The sequence below is a fragment of the Naegleria gruberi genome (genome assembly GCF_000004985.1).
Source record: "Naegleria gruberi genomic scaffold NAEGRscaffold_60, whole genome shotgun sequence".
Taxonomy (NCBI): domain Eukaryota; phylum Heterolobosea; class Eutetramitea; order Acrasida; family Naegleriidae; genus Naegleria; species Naegleria gruberi.
In genome coordinates this window covers 138,355-157,293 of record NW_003163267.1, presented here as the reverse complement: position 1 = coordinate 157,293, position 18,939 = coordinate 138,355, and the positions used below count along the sequence as shown (strand labels likewise).

Sequence of the window (18,939 nt, the reverse complement as noted above, 5' to 3'; positions counted from 1 at the left end):
TCAAGTGCTTTGATGATGAAGGGAATTAAAGAAGCTGCTTTTCTAAAGGTTCAAGTAAATAAATTGAAGAAGAAAAATGGTAGGAAAGAGAAATAGCGGAGTTCTTATTTGTTTTAATTATTTAGCAAATAATTGCAAGGATGAAATTAAGAATAAAGATAATGATGATGACGATGATGGCTTGTTGGAAATATTAATGGAAAAGATTAAAAGTAAATTGAGTGGAAGAAAATTCAATTCCGAAAACAAATCATCAATTATTGGTTTTTCTCTCAATTTTCAATATGAAACAACAATTGGCTTGACGAGAATACAATCACCACTGAATGGCCAATTTGATGCTCCAATGGATATTAAAATTGATGAAAAGAGAGCATTAATTCTCGTCTCCGATTGTGGTAATAGGAGAGTGAGTGTCTTTGATAGCTATACAAAGGAATTTAAATTCAATATTCAATTGAATTCTCATCCGTGTACAATTCAATTGGATGGAGAGGATGGTTTGATTATTGCATGTGATAATGGACATGTTTTCATGTATGATTTGGAGTTGGGAAAATTCAGATGGAAAACCAGAGATGAATTTCACAGAGAGGATTCGTATTTGGGTTCTGTTTATGTGAATCGTGGAAGAGGCCATGTCTATATTGGAGATTTCAATGATGGAGGAGTCAGAGTGTTGGATATTGAAACAGGAATTGATATTAAGGGAGATTCTGAACTAATGACCATTTATTGGACTCGTTTTGCTGTTGGAGCTTATGGAATGGAAAGTTTGATGGATGAACGAATGGTCATTAGTTATTTTCTGAAGAATTCTGTCCTGATTGTGTTGGATTCGTATGGTGCTCTTCCTTTGAAATTGAAGAGCTCATTCAATGGTCCAAGAGGAATTTGTGTCGACAAGACGAATCAAAATATTTTCGTATGTGATGAAGGAAATGATAAGATTCATATATTCGATAGGAGTGGAAACTTTATTCGTTCATTTGGAGAGTATGGCACTTCGGTATTTTGTGGATTTTCTGGCTTATTCAGTTGTGCTATTAATTATCAGAGTGGTGAATTACTTGTCGCTGACACCAACAATTATAGAATTCAAATTTTTAGGTAGAATAGAATAACTGTAAACTTTTTGTAAGAAGTGAAAAAGCTTTTTGAAATCAAAATACCTTTGTGGATTGATTTTCTGTGAACATTGAACCAAGTTTTAGAACATTCAATGCTTTTTGAACTTAGTTGGATTCACCTGTCAACTTTCTGTTTTTTAAAATAAAAGCAAAAAATTAGCAAAACATCTCTAACATGTCATCCTCTAACGCAACAACCATAGAAATGTCCCAAACACAAAGAGACGAAATGAAATTCGTCATGTTGGGTTCCGGTGGTGTGGGTACGTTTCAATTCTAATAATAATAGTTTCTAATAACATTTATTATAGGTAAATCCGCAGTTACTATTCAATTCATCAAGAAGGAATTTAAATTTGGCTACGATCCAACCATTGAAGGTAAGTTTAAACATCCTCATCATAATTATTAACAACTCTTTCTCAGATGCCTACACTGTTCAAAGAACTGTCGACAATAAACCAGTTTCCATTAGTTTATTGGATACTGCAGGTCAAGAAGAATTTACTGTGAGTTTTTTATTTAGCAATATATTCTAACTTTCTAATAATTCAATTTAATATATCTGATCATTTAGGCCATGAGAGATCAATACATGAGAGAAGGAGATGTAAGTAAATATTTGTGAAATTTTCCAAATATATTAACATTAATTAATAGGGATTCATTCTTGTTTACAGCATTACAGATGCTTCATCATTTGAGGAAGTAAAGGATATCTATGGACAATTGTGTAGAAGTCGTGATGTTGGTGAGGAAGGTATTCCAGTATGTATTTTAGGAAACAAGATTGACTTGGAGGAAGAAAGAGTTATTTCTTATAAGGAAGGTGAAGGTTTTGCCAAGCAATTTGCCAAGTGTAAATTCTTTGAAACCTCTGCTTATAGAAATATCAATATTGAAAATGCCTATGATGCATTGGTAAGAACTGTCAGAAAGGAAAGAAATGGTGAATTTGATGAATTTGAGGAAGTTACTGAACCAGTTCCAGAAAAAACTACCAAGGATGGTAAACGTAGTTCAAAGAAGGGTTTCGCCTTGTTCAATTCATGTGGTAAGCAAAATGCTGAGAGTGATTTGTCTGCCTTTGAAGATGCCAATAAGTAAATCAATGTAAATAATAAACCTCCTTATTGTAAAGTAACTATTGATCATTAAGTCTATAGATATTTCTTTCGTTTTGGTTTTTGCACTGTAGCAGTGCCAATTTCTTGGACGTAGATATTATCATCCTTCTTTCGTTTGTATTGATTCTCAATTTCTTCATGTTCTTCCTCAACTGGATTATCAGATTCTCCATAGTTTTGTGTAAATTCAATGAATGAAAGTATTTCACTTGGATTTGTGGAAGGTTTTACCGATTTAATGGAATCATAAATATCCTTAGCAGTTACCTTTGCAATTTTCAATTTTTCTGGTTGCTTAATGTCCAACATGTTCATCTTTTTAGAGTTCTTTTCGTTTCTGGAACATGGGACTATGGTTCCATCGTTTGTTGTTTTGAAATAGTCAGAATTCATTGCTTCTCTTACTGGTTTCATAAGAGCATCCCTTATAATAATTCCAATATCTGCTCCTGAATATTGGTTGGTTAATTTGGCGAATTCATCAATATTTTCGTGTGTCACATCCACTTCCACACCTTCCAAGTTAACTCTGAATAATTGCTTTCTTGCATTCTCGTCAGGAAGAGGAATATAAATACGTTTTTGAAATCTTCTTCTCAGAGCAGGATCCAAATCCGTTGGCCTATTTGTGGCTCCAATGACAATAATTCCAGTATCTTTCATATCCAAAACATCTTGAACTTTTAGCAAGAGTTCAGTTTTCAGTCGTGAAATACTCTCATTACTACTTCCACCTCCAAGTCCCTCTCTTGATGATCCTACAGCATCAATTTCATCAATGAAAATTATAGCTGGTTGTCTCTTTTTTGCTTCTTCAAAAAGTGTCTTTACAAGCTTTTCAGATTCCCCCATGTATTTAGAAACTATATCACTTGAAGAAACTGAAAAGAACGTAACCTCTTTCATATTACTAGCCACTGCTTTTACAAAGAATGACTTTGATTAAATTAATATTCAAAAACTATTCAAAAAATTGATTACAAACCTTTCCAGTTCCTGGAGGACTACAATTTTCAATGAATTGAATTCTAAATAATTCCACTTACCCATATAATAGTATTGTCCTAATTGGCTTTCTCTCTCCAACAAATAATTGAGGAAATTGTCGAGGGAGAATCAATGCCTCATTGATCGTTTCTTTAGGTGCATCCATTCCAATTACTTCACTCCATGGAATCTCCTCTCTAGTATCCACAATACATTGCCGAATCATATTTTGTAAACTTTCTACCTCTTCCAATGATTGATTCTTCTTTCCCTCACTTTTCTTTTCACTTGCAGATTCTTTGATCAGTGATTTTCTCCTCTTTTCCTTTCCAACCGGTACTGATGTTGATGATTGAGAATTATTCGTTGCTGAAGAACCAATTGTTGATGAAACGTTCGCCTTTCCATGAATTAATTCCTTGATTTTTTCAGCCTTTTCCAAATATTCGTTAATGTACTTTTTTACTTGTTCCTTTGTTTTTTGTCCTTCAATATCTTCAATATTAATCAATTTATATAATATTATTTAAATAATATTTAAATAAATTGATGATTAAATAAATATATTTACATTTCAATCCGGTCATAAAATGTTTAATTCCCAAATAGTATTTATCCAATGCTTGTTGATATTGCTTCTTATTTTCATGTTCGAGAGCTTCGGAGAGAATTTCTCGTCCCTTCTCAATGAATTGATTCATTTTTTTTAAATTGTAATTATTTTACTCAACCCAGTCTTAATTGAAATGTTAAACACTATTGTAACGATAATAATAATAATAATTGAAATTAAAACAGTTTATTGTTCTTCAGAAACTTCATAATCAACATGAATACGTTCAACTTCCTTCAATTCCTTCATGATTGATTCGTTCATGTTATATTCGTATGGACCAAAGACACCCTTGGTAGTAATTTCTCCGTTCAAAATCTTCTTTGTAGCAACAGCACATGGATAACCAACAGTCTTGGCCATTGACATACCTCTTTCATCACCAAAATCGACCAATTTGGCAACAATGGTCTTCTTCTTACCTTCAGCAGTTTCAATAACAAAGGTATTACACATGAAGAGCATATCTCTTTCTCCTGGCTTGTATTCCATTTGTTCCAACAAGGTTTGAGAGAAGGTATCCAACAAGGTACCCTTGAATGGAGCAACCTTTTCACTGAACAAACCATAGAATTGGAATGCATGAGTGGCACTCTTGGCCTTTTCAGATTCTGGTTCCAAATTCAATTTCTTCAAGAGAGCAGCACTGAGAGCGGATTCTTCAACACTTTCAGCTCCGAGGAGTTCCTTCATGATTTCTCTCCATTGCTTATCCTTAATATCAGGTCTTGGAGTCAAGTCAACCAAACCAGCTCCAATGAAAAATTCAACAACTTCACAGTTACCCTTGAATCTCAAAGTTCCTCTCAAAACATCATCAGCATATTTCAAATTATAATGTTCCTTGAATGGAGTAGAATCACGATTTGGATAACCTTCAAACAATGGCATATCCTTAGCCAAGTTCAATTCTCTTCTAGAAGCCAAAAGCTTTGATGGTTCAACAACTCTAATTTCACCACCTTCAATCCACTTGGCAGTATTTTGCAAAGCCATCAAGACACCACGAGGAGACCAAGAGAATTTATACTTCATTGGATTATCAATGTGATCTGGATGAGGCAAACCACCACACCAACTGTAGAAGCTCTTAATCTTTCCTCCCTTCAAATCTTGTTCTTCGTGAATAATCTTGGTAGCAATCATGTGATCAATACCAGGATCAACACCAATTTCGTTCATTGAAGCAATTCCCAAATCCTTGAATTGTTGATCTAATTCACGCAAAGCAGGTGAAATATAACTTGTAGTGACCATATTCTTTCTGTGTTGAATACAGGCCTTGGCAACCAAGACGTGATAAGTGTATGGAACCAAGGAAATGGCCAAATCATGTTGACTAACCAATTCAGACAATTTATCATGTTCATTTTCAATATCCAAAGCAACTTGAGCAGTTCTATTCTCATAATCATGAGCATACTCCTTACACATTTCAATAGACTTGCTCAAGGTACGAGAAGCTACAGTAACAAAAGTATTAGTACCATCACGAGTGAGTGATTCAAGAGTGGTTCCGGCAACAAATCCAGATCCGAGCAACAAGACTCTATGTTGAGTAGTAGTGGTGGACATTTATATAAATTAATTATAATGATGAAGAAAATAAATTAATAAGAAAAAAAAATCAGTGAAAGAAATTTAGGCTTTGTTGTTCGCTTATTTTTTTTTCGTGGTTTTTTTTTGCATTCCATCACAAATTTCGCTTTTCTTGATACTTTGAAAAATCCGCTTGGGAGAATTATTTAATCCAGTAACTTTGCTTGATTAGTGCTATTGAATAAGGTTATTTGGATAAAAATGATACATAAGTTACAAGGGAGAAATTAAGGAGTTAGAGGGACCTAGTTTACAATGTTGAGAAAATCAGCATCTGATATTAATAACAGCTGTTTTCTGAAAACATTAGAAAATATAATATTTTTTCAATTTTGAAAAACCCAAAATTTTGTTCAATTTTTAGTAACATTCAAAAAAGAGTCACAAATAAACACTTTATAAAATTGTAGGACTTGTAGCTCAGTTGGGAGAGCAAGGATGATCCCCCAATGATCAGCTGTCAACACGCGACTATCAATGTAATGCATCAGTGTGAGAGTCTACAGTACTCTATGTATTACAATGAGGTTGCAAGTTGACTAATAGTAAGCTGTTTCATGTCAGCTGTGAATTATTTAACATACTTCCCCAGCTAGTGCACCCTGGTCGCACGATCGAAACGTGCCTGGTTCTACTTTTTTTCTTCTTTTGCAGTATTTGTAGATTATGAATCGTTTTGGGAAATGTTTTTTGAATTACCTTTTGAACGAAACTTGAAAGTTACATGCCAATCATTTTAATTGGACATGGTTAATTAAACTTTAAGGTTGTTTGTAAAAGGAGCGCTCATTTGGTGAACTGGCTACCAAAATAAATTCCATATTTAAAATCTGTGAGCTCAATTTGTTTTCAAGTATTCATCAAAAAAATAGACGAATCTCACAACTAATCCTGCAATGAAAAGAAAAGCTATTATTCAAAGTCAATTCATATGTGCAGGCTGCTGGTGCTGTGTCTTCTTTGTAGTTTGGATTGGTGTGAGTGACCTATCCAGAAATTATTGTAAAAGAAACCTTTCTTCCAATCACATGCACTGTTCGAAACTCAAAAATCCTCTCTTTCAAATGCTGTTTCAAAGATTGCACCTATTGCTCCAGTTGTGGGGGTGGCACCACATGTGATTCATTATCTATTACCCTCCCAATCAACTCAACCAAAGATTGCTGCGATGGATATCATTGTTGTGGTAGATGTTGTGATACCTGTAAAAGTTGTTCCAATGGAAAGTTCACCTCTCACTCATGTAATTGTCGATGCTGTAGTAGTGTGAGTGATAGGTTGTGTACATTGTCCTGTAAAGAATGTTGGAATCCAACAATTACAATGGAATATTTAACAGTGGAAAATGCTACGGTTATTTCCAGTATGAAGAAGGAATGTAAATATGATTATGGATGTGTGGAGGAGTATTTGGCAGCTTGGCCAGTCAATTCGTCCTCAACTTGTTATTATAATCCTTTGAATGTGGTTCAGTTTGCAACTACTAATGAGTATACACCTTACAAGTTTGGAATTATGTTTACATTCGTTGCACTTGTAATAAGTTCAATAATTTGGTTTGGTGTTGGTTTGGTAGCTCTTGGTATTTACTATTATTGGAAAAATGATCCAAGTTTGGATTTTAGTTTTAAAGGAAATTTCACGACTGGTAAAACCACTAATCATATTGCAACAACAGATACTCATGTTGATGTAACAGAAAATGCAGAAATTCCTTTGGAAGTGTTGGAAAATGCAAAAGACAGGTATTGAAACAACTCCTGAAAATGGTGAAACTTCAACTTTTCCATTAGAAAGCAAAACTGCATCCACAACATTAATTTCTAATCCAGTAATTGAAGAAACATTTTCAATAGTCGATCAAACAACTCAGAAAATTGCCACTCCTTATGTATCCGGATATCAACCAAATACTAGTTCAATAATTACCAATGAGAACGGAGCGTCCACTGATGCAAATGAAGCTGTTATTTACTTTTCGTATGCTCCTTCCACAAATCAAATACAAAGTAATATTGTTTTTAATAAATTGTGAATTAGTTCAGAGAAGAATCTGATGAAGAAGATCTCCAGAATACAATAACTACTTTCTATTTATTTAGTACTTTGGGGTATTTCCACCACCACCTCCACCATTATTACCAACACCAGGAATATAATTGAAAACAAAGATCATAATGAAAGAGTACAAGATGAATAAGGCAAAGTAAGCCATTGTCATAATTCTCATTACATTCTGAACTACAGTCTTTGAGACGAAGAATGTGAGGGCTGTTGAAATTAATCTCAACACTGGAAAGATCAGAATGAGAGTGCATCCAAATACAGAGTTGACAATGGAGAGATCACTCCATTGAGCACCAGTGGCACCGTATGTATAATTCGAATTGACTCCACCATCTGTGAAAATCAAGAATGGAACCACAATAAAGAAGAACATGACCAATGTTTCAAAATCTTCCTTCTTGATTCTTCTCAACCTTTCATAGGTTGATCGCTTATTATTCCAATCCTTTGGAATGTCATCCAAATTGGTTCTCCTAATATCTTCAAATAGATGAGGTTCTTGATCTCTCTCCTTACTCATCAAGACCATCATGACCTCCTGAACAACATATTTCACAAAGAAGGCAATTGATGAGAAGGAAAAGGCGTATAACACTGGAGTTATACGAAACGATGAAGCAGGTAACAAGGAAAGCATAGAGCCCATTTTCTTAATGTTGCGTTTCTAGTTCTTGTTGAGTTGTTTTTTTTTGTGTTGTTTACTTGCGACAAGAAGCACATTGTGCTGCGTGATGAGAATTTGTTTTACTGTTCGATGCGAGGTCGCATTGTTGTAAATTCTGTATTTAAGGTAATAAGGGAGGTTGTGTTTTTGAGGGGTAAACAGTAATAAGCGTAATGGGGACGGTAGTCATTAGAAAATTGTTCATTTTGGGAATCTTGTTGTATAACGGTCATTGAATATTACGACGCCAAAGGTGTTATGTTATTGTGAGTTGGCTTGTTTTTCAGGTTCAGCTAGAGTTGAGAATATACGCAAAAATGAAATTCATTAATGTAACATTATTGCAATATCAATAAAAACAAGCTCCCAACTAAAGTGATATCACAAAGGCAATCTGCAAAAAGACTACAGCACCACAGGTTCCCAAGTTGTCTCCAACCTCAGTACTGATGTGGCTCGACGATGCTTAACTTCTCAAATCGGACGGGATGAGGTGCATTCATCGTGATATGGCCGTAGCCATGTACAATCATAAAATATGAAATATAAAGGCATTCATGATGAATATAAATAAAAACGATTCAATCAAGTACCGACGAATAAATTACTAATTCAAAATTTTCCAGATTTATTTCCTTTACAAATTCTACCGTTCTATGGAAATTTAACAAATAATTTAATGATTTTGAAAAATCAACCGCCAAAAACTTCCACTTTATTCCAGACTAAAAAAAAATGAAAGTAAAGGCAAACAGAGTTTCATCCTCCAAAAAGACAAAAACCATCACACAAAACGGAAAGAAGATTTATCAGCCTCCACTCAATAATGCTCAACAAATTGCTAGGCGCCATCCCGATACATTCGGCGCACCATCAAGAGAAGAATTAAATTCCATACAAAAGGGAAGTCTGGTAAAGATAGGTTTTGTTGTTAATTGATCAATTTTTTATACTGATTTTATATTTACATATGTGATGGAGAGGAGAGATTTTGGGTTAAGGTTTTGAAGGTTTCAGCCAAATATCTGATCGGAATAATTGATAATGATTTGGTGAGTGGACAGGATTATACTTTGGGAGATTTGATTCTCTTCAAGAAGAATGAAGTTTATGAAGTGTTTTCTCAAGAAATAGAGCAGGAATTCTTGGAGCATTTAGACGAATACAAGGAAAATGGAATTGCTATCAATTTTGTTGAACCAACCTCAGAAGGAAGAAGAAAGAAACAATAAATTATTTGTACATTAACTTTGGAGTAGATAAGGAATCCTTTTGGCGAGCATATTCAATTAGTTCTAACTTTAGATCCATATGTTGAATCAGATAATAAAGCAACCTTGTGCCCTATTTCTGTTATAAGGACCAATAAGCTCAATGGCAGGATCGCTATATGAAACACAATGACCTTCCTTTGCATACTTGATCAATTGACCGAGGTCTGTTGTTTGATAAACTGTCTTATTACAAACACCGCAAAGAACCGTCCTTCTGGAAGCAAAATTTAACACAATTGGACAATTCTTTTCCAATCGTACACAACCATCCACAGTAATCAGGTTTCGATTTCTATTGTCAACCCTTACAAAACGGCGCTTAAAAATTTTGAAAAAGTTTTGGTTCTCGTTGAATACTTGGAATTTAGTCCATCTATTTAGAATAATTTGTTTCCAAGCATTGTTCATAGAACGTCTGGTATTATCTTGTAAGGAAATTTCGAATAAGTTCTGAAAAGATCCTAGTGTTATCAGATTAAAGTGAAATTTGTTCAGATGTGAAATCTTCATTACATCAAATCCATCCAAATATGAAACTATATTAAAGAATGCATCTTCACATATCAATCCTCCAAATATTTCACCTGCATTTGTTGATAAAGTTGTGGAATTATTTGAGTCAATGACAAGTTAACCACCAAGTATCTTTTGACTTGTTTCTTTACAACTATCTCGAGTAGCAAAGATTTCATACTCAACCTGCAATGATTTTATCGTATTCTGTGTAATTCCTTTAAAAGTATTGAGATCAGTAGTGTTCAAACCCTTCAACTCAAAGTATGAAAGGTTTTTCTGAATGGAAAACATCCAATCTTCTCTCTTACGTTTGAATAATTTAAAATAGGGCAACTTGGTTGACAATTTTCTTGCATCCAGCGTAAGAAAACTAAATCCTTTCGTATTTTCATTCGCCAGATCAGTAATTTCAAATCCAGGTCGTTGAATTGTTGTCAAAATTCCATTAACAGTGACAAACAACCTCTTACTTTGAGGCGTGATTCCAAATCCCACTATTATAACCTTATTACTTGTTGATTTCCCATTCATCCGACATGAAACAAATCTTTCAGTCAAGGATTGAATAGTTAATGTTTTAAAATCTGAATCATAATAAAATCCTCTACCATTGGTTTCAAAAAGTCCAACAATTGAGCTAAATATTTCACCAGTAAACAAATAATAACCTATTCATCATCTTTTCATCATCAGCAAATGAATATATGAGAATAATCGATATTATTTGGAACTACAATTGCAAATTCATCATATATAATTGATGGAGGATTTTCTTGATTCGAATTGTTTGTTGTCATATCCGAATCATGATTGATTAAATTAATTCTATTAAAAGGGAAGGAATGAAAATGTTGGCCAATCCGAACGAACCAAGAAAGGTTATCCAACAGCAAATCATCATCATGTAGGTTTGGCTGATCATCACTTTTTTCCATTTTTTTTTTCTGTTGATTTTTTCTTTTCATTGTAAGAGGAACTCTGAACTCAAGTTCGTTTACAATATTTTTCAAGTTTAGCTTAATTTATGAAATTGTTTCCTTAATTTATAATTTTGCTTTCGATTTTTAATCAAAATCAATTTTATTGTAAAATAGAAAAAAAAATGCAACAAATCAAACGCTTGAATTACTTTTTTCCGAAACGATCAGCATCTTTACTTTCATTCAAATCATTCACATCATTAATCTCCTATGAAAAAACACTACTTTCATATGGTGGTAGTTGTAGAAATTTCAGCAATTTGATTTCTCCATTACGATTTTCTAATTTTCCATTATTAAATAATTCTCATCATGATCGGAATGATGAAAATAATGATGAAGTGAAAATGATGAAACGGAAGAGGATTGAAGAATTGAATGATATTCTTGAATTAAATCCTGATTTAGTGGATGCTCTTGTTGAAAGATCAAAATGTTATGAAGAGTTGAGTGATTGGAAAAGTGCTTGTGTCGGGTTAGAGAAGGTTGTTGAGATGGATCGACCACCAAACGATCTGTTACCAATTTTATTGGAAAAGTTGTATTGGTTATATACTAGAAAGGAGAATTATAATGTTAAGAGAGCTACAGAGTATTTTGAAAGATTATTTAACATTGTTTCGAATGATTCAGTTCAAATTCCATTTTTCTATTATGCTACTCTTTATTCACTGTATTTTGAATTGAATTTATTCGAAAAGGCTATATTTATTGCAACTGAAGGGATTAAATCCATTGAATCGAATGGTCCTGTTGAGATTGGAAGTGTGGAAGCTGATAATTTGGCCGAATTGTTATGCAGAAGAGGTAATTTATTGGTTACCAAGTATAACATGATGGATCGTGGACAAAAGGATTTGGATCGAGCTCTTTTATTGAGCTCATCAAAATACGAACCCCTAATTCTCATGTTAGATTCTTTCGAAAAGAAGAATAATCATGACCTCATGCTAAAGACCTATGAGTTAGTCAAGGAATTCGAAAAGAAGGAAACTAGAATGGATGAGAAAACTCTTGAAGAATATGTAAATTTACACAGAACCATGAAACAATACTTTTTGAAAAGAAAGGATTACAAAAAAGCAATTGAATGCATGGATAATTATTATACAGCTAATCCCAAAACCCTTTTGGAAAATCATGGCATGTATCGATATCTTTGCATGATTGTTGGAGCTTATCCTGAATTTATGGAAAGTACCAAAACCTATCTCAAGGTTTTTGGAGATATCACTGCAGATATTGAAAGTCATCCACCACCAGCATCATCTATTGAAGGAACTTTACAATATACCGCTAGTTTGAGTGCAATACATTTCTATTTTGATAGATTTGATGATGCTCTTAGGGAATGTGAAAAATTCAAAGTGCTTTTAGAGACACCTCAACCAATCTTTCCAAAAGAACATTTAATGGGTATCTACTATCTTATTTCAACCTTTTCACACATGAAAAAGGGAAATGAAAATCTTATTTTAGAGTTTGCAAAGGAAGCCAAAAAGTTTTATCCCAAAATTTTGAAAGATATTCCAGAATATTTTTATCAACAGGGAAATTATGGAATGGCAAGACTTTTTCACATGGAAAGTTACAATGAAAGCAAGGAATTGGAGGATTTAAGTAATATAGCAGATTGTTTAATTGCTGAAAAGGATTATGAAGGTGCAATTAGAGAGAGTGAGAAAATTCTTGAAATGGATCCAAATCACCATCTTTCATTGTTTAATTTGGGAGAAGCCTATTTCTATTTAAAAGATTTGGACAAGGCAAGACAATACTTTGACAAAGCTCTTGTTGGAGTAAACGAGGATAATGGAATGATTGTTGTATTGAAAGAAATCTGGCCACAATATTTCGAAATAAAATTTTGATTTTGAAACACGATGGCTAGTTCAATTATTACTCTTTGAAATTATTTTAATTTGACTCAAAGTCGATTGTCTATCCAATTACAAGTTCAGTGAGTGTTTGACATAACTTCATTTATTTATCAGTTTCATAAATGAAGATTAGTAAGATTTTCCAAAATTTCTCTAAAAGAAGGTCTGATATTAGAATTATTTTCCCAACACCGAGTAGCTAATACAGATAAGCCATACACAACGTTCTTGATTGTTTCAAGATTTTCTGGATATTCTTCTACTTGACTAAACATGAACTCTTTCACAAATCGATCCAATAATTCTGGAATAAACACATACTTTCTTGGTGGACTGTCAAGATGAGTTATACTATACTTGGCATAGTCAGAATCCAATAGGAAGGGAATACAGGGAGGTTTTCTTTTCAAAATTTCAAGTGAGGTCGTTGGTTGTTCAATATTGATTGTCATTTTCACATATTTAGAGTTTCTTTTCAAGAATTGTTTGATTGGTTCATAACTGTCAAACGTAGGAATACCCATCACTACTTCCCAAAGCAAAATTGCAAAACTGTACACATCACACTTTTCACTATAATCATCCAATTTCAACACTTCTGGTGCAATATACACATAGCTTCCTACTAATATTGACATGTGCTTTTGGACATTGGTGGCCAAATCAAATCCATAAATTTTGGCACAATCTTCATTCTCAGATATGATTATATTCGATAACCTTAAATCTCTGAATGCGACTGGAGGGTTCAAAGAGTGCAAATAATTCATACCTTTTGCAATATCTATGAGATATTCGAGTTTTTGGCTCAAAGAAATAGAGGATATTACTTCTTTTAGATTGTAGTTTGCAAGATCTGTTATATATAATTCACTATCATTCAATTTAACACTTCCAATTAGTCTAGAAATGTTTGGATGATCCAAACTAAGCCATAGATCTTGTTGCTTATAATGTTCAAAGTTATTTGTTTGGTCAATCATTTCAATAAGAACCATTTTGTCTTGATACATTCCTTGAAAGCATTTTCGATCATTTTTTTTCATTACTTGCTCCATTATGGTGATTTGGTCTGCTTGGATAATTCTGGCATTCATGAATATTTGAATGCGTTCCTTATGAGAAGTTAGGATTTCACTTCCCTTAGATCCATATAAATTTCCTCTAACATCCAACCGTTGTAAATTTTTCATAGAAACAAGGTATTCAATACCATCGTCTCCAATTTGATTATATGACACGCTTAAATTTTCGATATTTGACATGGTACTAATTATTTGTGTCATTGGGTCATCAATTTGAGTATTGGAAACATTAAGGGAGGTCAAATTCTTCATTTGAGAAATTATTATAATACTGTGTTGTGATAATTTTCGTCCTTCTATCGAAAGAGTTTTCAACGAACGAAATTTCATACAAGTAATGGTCAGATAGAATAGTGGAAAGGATTCTTCTTCCAAAAATACTTTTGACAAATTTAAATGATCATCAACAACCAATTTTGACATACTGTCTACATAATTATCCATTGAAAGTTCTATTCCACCTTCTAGCTTTAGATCTTTTTGAAATGTCAGTAGATAATTAATTAATTTAGGAACACATGAAATCTTGATATGTCTCAAATTAGAGGCAAATAGTGACAATCGAGCATCTGCATCTACAGCTTGGAAACTAATGAGTGAAGGTAGCGAAAGAGTAATACTCTTCAAAGTTGGAATATTGTCTAGTATCAAAATTTGTAAATAGGGAAATATTGGAATATTGATATCTGTTTCAATAATGTCATTCGAAAAGACAAATCTTTCAATTCTAGTGAAATGACCAAATATTTTCAACTTCCATTCACTTATATTTAAATACTCAACATTCACACAATACTTTTGTAAAATGAATAATGATTCCTCTTGTAAATTTTTACATCCTCTCAAATCAAGTGAGGTAATAAGTGGTAATTTCTCAATAAAAAAATGATTGGAAATGTGTTGTGAATTGAGAATGTTCGAATTCAATGCCACCAATTGTACAGGGGATGTTGTTGTGAATACTTTCTTAATATATTGTTCTTGATCTTTTGTAGACATGGTCTTTCCTGCAGGAATTATTTCTTGATTCTTGTGTGAATGATTCGATTGTAAAATTTTCAATTGTTCCAATGAATTTGTAGGTCCTTTGTTAAATTTCTCTGATTCTGACTTGATTGTTGCACTATCAATGTTGATAATTTCCATTATTTGCTTGCTAGAGTGAACAGAAATTCTAGAATTGTCAATCTTTTTCTTTTTGTAAAGTGTATCAGTGACAAGCATGAATCTGCGCTTAACAGACTTTTCCACAAAACTATCTCTGTAAATTTCTCCTACATAGGGTTCTAATTTACATAACAACTCAACTGGAGTAATTTTTGAATATGAAACAAGTAGCTTTTGAAGTAAATGAAATTTTCTGAAAAGGTTTTCAATAAAGATGGGACTGAAAACTAATCTCACGGTCACTTCCTTATTTTCCCAAAGATTATCCGATTCTTCTTTTGTGAATAGAGAACTATACTTATCATTCACAACCACTAATTCACCCATCCATTGTTGAAGAAATTGATCTACATTCATAGAGATTATTTGTTGAACCAAGTTTCTATGCAATGATTTTTTCATTTCATTCACACAAAATATCAAACTCTTAGTTTGTAATTGCGGAATAACTTTGAGAACAGTCTTGGAGAGAACTGATCCAGGGAGAAAAACATGCTCATTATCGATTGGTACTAATTGATTTCCGGCCAAAATGAAATTGTCTTCCTTTTGATCTTCTGGATTGAGAAGCATTGAGCAAACAATTAATAATCCAGTATTAAATCTATCCAATCCACCAATTTCTGCTCCAGCATTCCATAAATCCAACACTAATAATCCATTAACTGCCTCAGATATTAAAATTGGGAATCTCTCCTTGTGGGAGCTAAATATTACAAATTCACATCGAGGAATACCAGTAAGTCCCATTATTCTCATGAACAATGTGGATGCATGTTCAAATACTGGCATTTCTGGACATTTTTTAAAGAAGAATATTGGATTTTTGGCAGGATATTTGTTCACAGATGACCTGCCTGTCAAAGTGTTATCTTTCATGAATTCTCCATTATTGAAGAGAGCTCTTTCCATTTCTTTTGATAAATATCTTTTACCCATGAAGGCTCCTCTCATCTCTCCAAACTTGTACGGAAATCTCTTGTCATCATTATCATAATCTACTCTTGGAAAATAATCCTCAAGTTTGCATGCCCATTTTAGGTCTGGATTGTTTTCCAAAAATGGTTGAAATTTTGATTTCCATTCTTTTAAAAAATTGGCATACGTCTCTTTCAATCCAATTGCATAAATATTACAAGCCGTTTTGACATCTCTAATAAACACTAACTTGTCATTAATCATTATTGAAAGTGAAACAAGAACGTTTGTTAATGACAGCTTATTCTTCATGAATAACAAGGAATGGAATTGCAGTACAGCATCTTCATAATTAATCATCAATCGAACTTGGCTTAAAATATACTCATGGAATAACGACCATCCAGAAACATTCATTCTATCATGCTCGTAAAAGTAATAGCACTCGTCTGATCCTCCAGAAGTGGTTGTGAATTCCTCTTGATAGTTATGAACTGCATAGTATTGGTCATCGAGAGATTCGTATTGAGATGACACTTCCTCATACACCTTACTATGTAATGGATAACAGGAGGAGAATAAATCTTTCAGGGTTGAGTGCTTGTTTTCTTTCAACAAATTCTGAATCTTTTTCAACATTTGCATGATTGTTGTTGCAGTTGATTCACTGAAAGAGGAAAAGGACAAATCAAAATCTTCCCAAATTATCGAATCGAATTTACATTTCATAAATTCGAGATCATTCCACAGTCGTTTGTACTTGTCTTCCTGTCGAGCAAGTTCGTGAGTCCATTCTAGTAAAATCATTTCAGGAATAAGTGAGTCTAAATATATTCTATATTCAGAATCCACTGAATTATTCATTTCTTTCAATAAAAAAAGGAAAGATTTAACATTATAGTACTTGTTTTTCAGAACAGAAGGTCTGAATATCTCGTCATTATCTATTGAAATAAGGCCATACTTTTCATTACTCAGTTTTTTCATAATAAAATTATCAAATTTTCCATCGGATGGACTTGTGATGAGTGCTCCAATAACTTGTTGTGAGAAATGGTTCGTACACAATGGTAGCTTATTTCTAACAAGTGATATACCTGAATATCCTTCAATAGCTTGAGATATTTGAACAAAGAATGGATGTTCCCAATACGAATTCATCTTTTTCACGTTATCAATAACGATTAGTCCAGTAAAAGTAGTTTCAATTTGAATTTTGTGATAGAGACAATTGAGAGCAAATTCGCGAGAGGGTGAAAGTGGAGGATATGAAGTAAAGGGTTTAAAATAAATTTCAGGTTCTCCCTTTTCAGGCAAGAATCGAACTCGATGATTACTTTCGGTTTGTCGACTGTTAGAGGATTCTCCTCTTTCATTCAAACTGAGTATGCGTAGAGCCATATCTTGTGAAATTGAGAAAAAACCTTCAATCATTTCACTCATTAGTATTGCCTTATCCGTTGTCAATTGATAAAACTCAAAGTCACTTGTGATAGTTCTCAATTTCGTGGCATATGAAGAATAGTAATCTTCTAGTTTTTGAATTTTCTCTACCCATTCAAGTGCCTTTTCTCCATACCGTTTTAGTGACAATAAATATTGATGAAAGCTTTCCAACATCTTACTGACCACTGCAAATTCTTCCGCTGCTTTGTGAGCAGCAAATTGGATATTAAACTTTGCATTCGTTGTTCTATTTCTCTGATAAATTGTCTTATCAACTAATTGTTCGAGTGGAAGTAAATCATTGATTTTTCGTTGGTATTCCAATAATGTAGAGTCATCTATATTTTTAAATTCTCTTTTCAGAAAGTATTGAGTTTCTAATCTGATCTCGTGTTGAGCACCAGTTAATCTAATTACGGTTTCCATCATAAATCGTCTCTTCTTATCAAAATCACTTGCTATCTCACATTCCTCGTTATTCGAATTTTGATGGTGATAGCTCAAAATATATTCCTCTTGCTCATTTTTAACGCTTTCGCTGGATTCATCTAAAGTTTCCAGCCAATTCAATAAGGTATCAATATTTGGTCGAGCACTGACCTCCTTATTCATCATGGAAATAATAATTGTGGCCAATCGTTGACTATACTGACCAATTTCACACAAATCCCTTATTATTGTCTCCTCAAATTTAGTATCTTGACATAGATTTGCAAAATTGAAATTTCCGTATCTAAAAACAGTTGACTTGTCAATCATTAATTTGTACATGCATGCTCCTAATGTAAAAATATCACTTCCAAAAGATGCGACTTCCTCAGGTGGTGGATACAGAGACATTATATCATGATTTTGTCCATCCACTGAAAAAGACAACCCAAAATCAGTCAATGCCACATCTATATTCATCCCACCATCAAAACTCCTCACTAAAATGTTATTTGCCTTGATATCATTATGAACAATTGAATCTCCTTCTTGAATTTCCTTCAATGCTAGACATATTTGTTTCAAAATTGTACATAATACTTGTTCAGAGGGTTTAGAATCTCTAAATATTGTACTCAATGTTCCAAATTCACAAAATTCCATCTCAATACACAAATATAATCCAGATTTACATTCATTCACAATGAAAACCTCATCAATCCTAACAATATGTCTCTTGTGTTTGTATTTGGCCATTTTAACAGCCTCTCCGAGGGCTTCATTAATATTAAATCCCACAGAATGTCTCATAATTTTCAAAGCAATATAATTATTATTTTTCAATATTTTGTAAACTGCTCCATAAGTACCCGTAGCAATTAGTTGTTCTTTGCTTGATGGAGAAGAGTAGTGTTGGGCAAGATAGTCCAACACGTCTTGATGAATTAGTGTGGACATTTTTTTTCCATGACATTTGATGAGATTTGATGATTGTCTACAATTATGATTAATAATCTGTTATTGCATGAATTCTCGAATTAATGTTTAAATCCTTCAA

The 18,939-nt window shown here is 33.2% G+C and overlaps 9 protein-coding genes across 9 annotated transcripts; 5 read left to right on the top strand and 4 right to left on the bottom strand.

Annotated features, from left to right (window-relative positions):
- Positions 1–76: 76 nt before the first annotated feature.
- On the top strand, positions 77–1,114 carry NAEGRDRAFT_73362 (uncharacterized protein; the record flags this gene model as incomplete). The annotated part of the gene is made up of 1 exon (XM_002671586.1): positions 77–1,114. The coding sequence occupies one exon, from the start codon at positions 77–79 to the stop codon at positions 1,112–1,114; it is 1,038 nt and encodes a 345-aa protein (XP_002671632.1).
- A 221-nt stretch (positions 1,115–1,335) lies between these two features.
- NAEGRDRAFT_73361 (ras family small GTPase) lies at positions 1,336–2,237 on the top strand (the record flags this gene model as incomplete). The annotated part of the gene is made up of 5 exons (XM_002671585.1): positions 1,336–1,393; positions 1,442–1,510; positions 1,557–1,639; positions 1,708–1,740; positions 1,791–2,237. 5 exons carry the CDS (start codon positions 1,336–1,338, stop codon positions 2,235–2,237), a joined length of 690 nt encoding a protein of 229 aa, XP_002671631.1.
- Positions 2,238–2,290: 53 nt separating this feature from the next.
- Positions 2,291–3,109, bottom strand: NAEGRDRAFT_52801 (uncharacterized protein; the record flags this gene model as incomplete). The annotated part of the gene is made up of 1 exon (XM_002671525.1): positions 2,291–3,109. The coding sequence occupies one exon, from the start codon at positions 3,107–3,109 to the stop codon at positions 2,291–2,293; it is 819 nt and encodes a 272-aa protein (XP_002671571.1).
- Positions 3,110–4,029: 920 nt separating this feature from the next.
- On the bottom strand, positions 4,030–5,542 carry NAEGRDRAFT_56327 (uncharacterized protein). The gene has a single exon (XM_002671524.1). It carries the CDS (start codon positions 5,430–5,432, stop codon positions 4,044–4,046), a length of 1,389 nt encoding a protein of 462 aa, XP_002671570.1. The 5' UTR covers positions 5,433–5,542; the 3' UTR covers positions 4,030–4,043.
- A 1,237-nt stretch (positions 5,543–6,779) lies between these two features.
- NAEGRDRAFT_73359 (uncharacterized protein) lies at positions 6,780–7,208 on the top strand (the record flags this gene model as incomplete). The annotated part of the gene is made up of 1 exon (XM_002671584.1): positions 6,780–7,208. One exon carries the CDS (start codon positions 6,780–6,782, stop codon positions 7,206–7,208), a length of 429 nt encoding a protein of 142 aa, XP_002671630.1.
- A 346-nt stretch (positions 7,209–7,554) lies between these two features.
- NAEGRDRAFT_73358 (uncharacterized protein) lies at positions 7,555–8,169 on the bottom strand (the record flags this gene model as incomplete). The annotated part of the gene is made up of 1 exon (XM_002671523.1): positions 7,555–8,169. One exon carries the CDS (start codon positions 8,167–8,169, stop codon positions 7,555–7,557), a length of 615 nt encoding a protein of 204 aa, XP_002671569.1.
- Positions 8,170–8,922: 753 nt separating this feature from the next.
- On the top strand, positions 8,923–9,419 carry NAEGRDRAFT_73357 (uncharacterized protein; the record flags this gene model as incomplete). The annotated part of the gene is made up of 2 exons (XM_002671583.1): positions 8,923–9,109; positions 9,169–9,419. The coding sequence occupies 2 exons, from the start codon at positions 8,923–8,925 to the stop codon at positions 9,417–9,419; spliced, it is 438 nt and encodes a 145-aa protein (XP_002671629.1).
- Positions 9,420–11,079: 1,660 nt separating this feature from the next.
- On the top strand, positions 11,080–12,828 carry NAEGRDRAFT_73356 (uncharacterized protein; the record flags this gene model as incomplete). Its single annotated transcript, XM_002671582.1, has 1 exon — positions 11,080–12,828. The coding sequence occupies one exon, from the start codon at positions 11,080–11,082 to the stop codon at positions 12,826–12,828; it is 1,749 nt and encodes a 582-aa protein (XP_002671628.1).
- Positions 12,829–12,924: 96 nt separating this feature from the next.
- NAEGRDRAFT_81476 (serine/threonine protein kinase) lies at positions 12,925–18,839 on the bottom strand (the record flags this gene model as incomplete). The annotated part of the gene is made up of 1 exon (XM_002671522.1): positions 12,925–18,839. One exon carries the CDS (start codon positions 18,837–18,839, stop codon positions 12,954–12,956), a length of 5,886 nt encoding a protein of 1,961 aa, XP_002671568.1. The 3' UTR covers positions 12,925–12,953.
- Positions 18,840–18,939: the final 100 nt, after the last annotated feature.

What these genes read in the sequence shown, in the direction of transcription:
- NAEGRDRAFT_56327 (XM_002671524.1), bottom strand. Translation starts at nt 5,432, where the DNA reads ATGTCCACCACTACTACTCAACATAGAGTCTTGTTGCTCGGATCTGGA.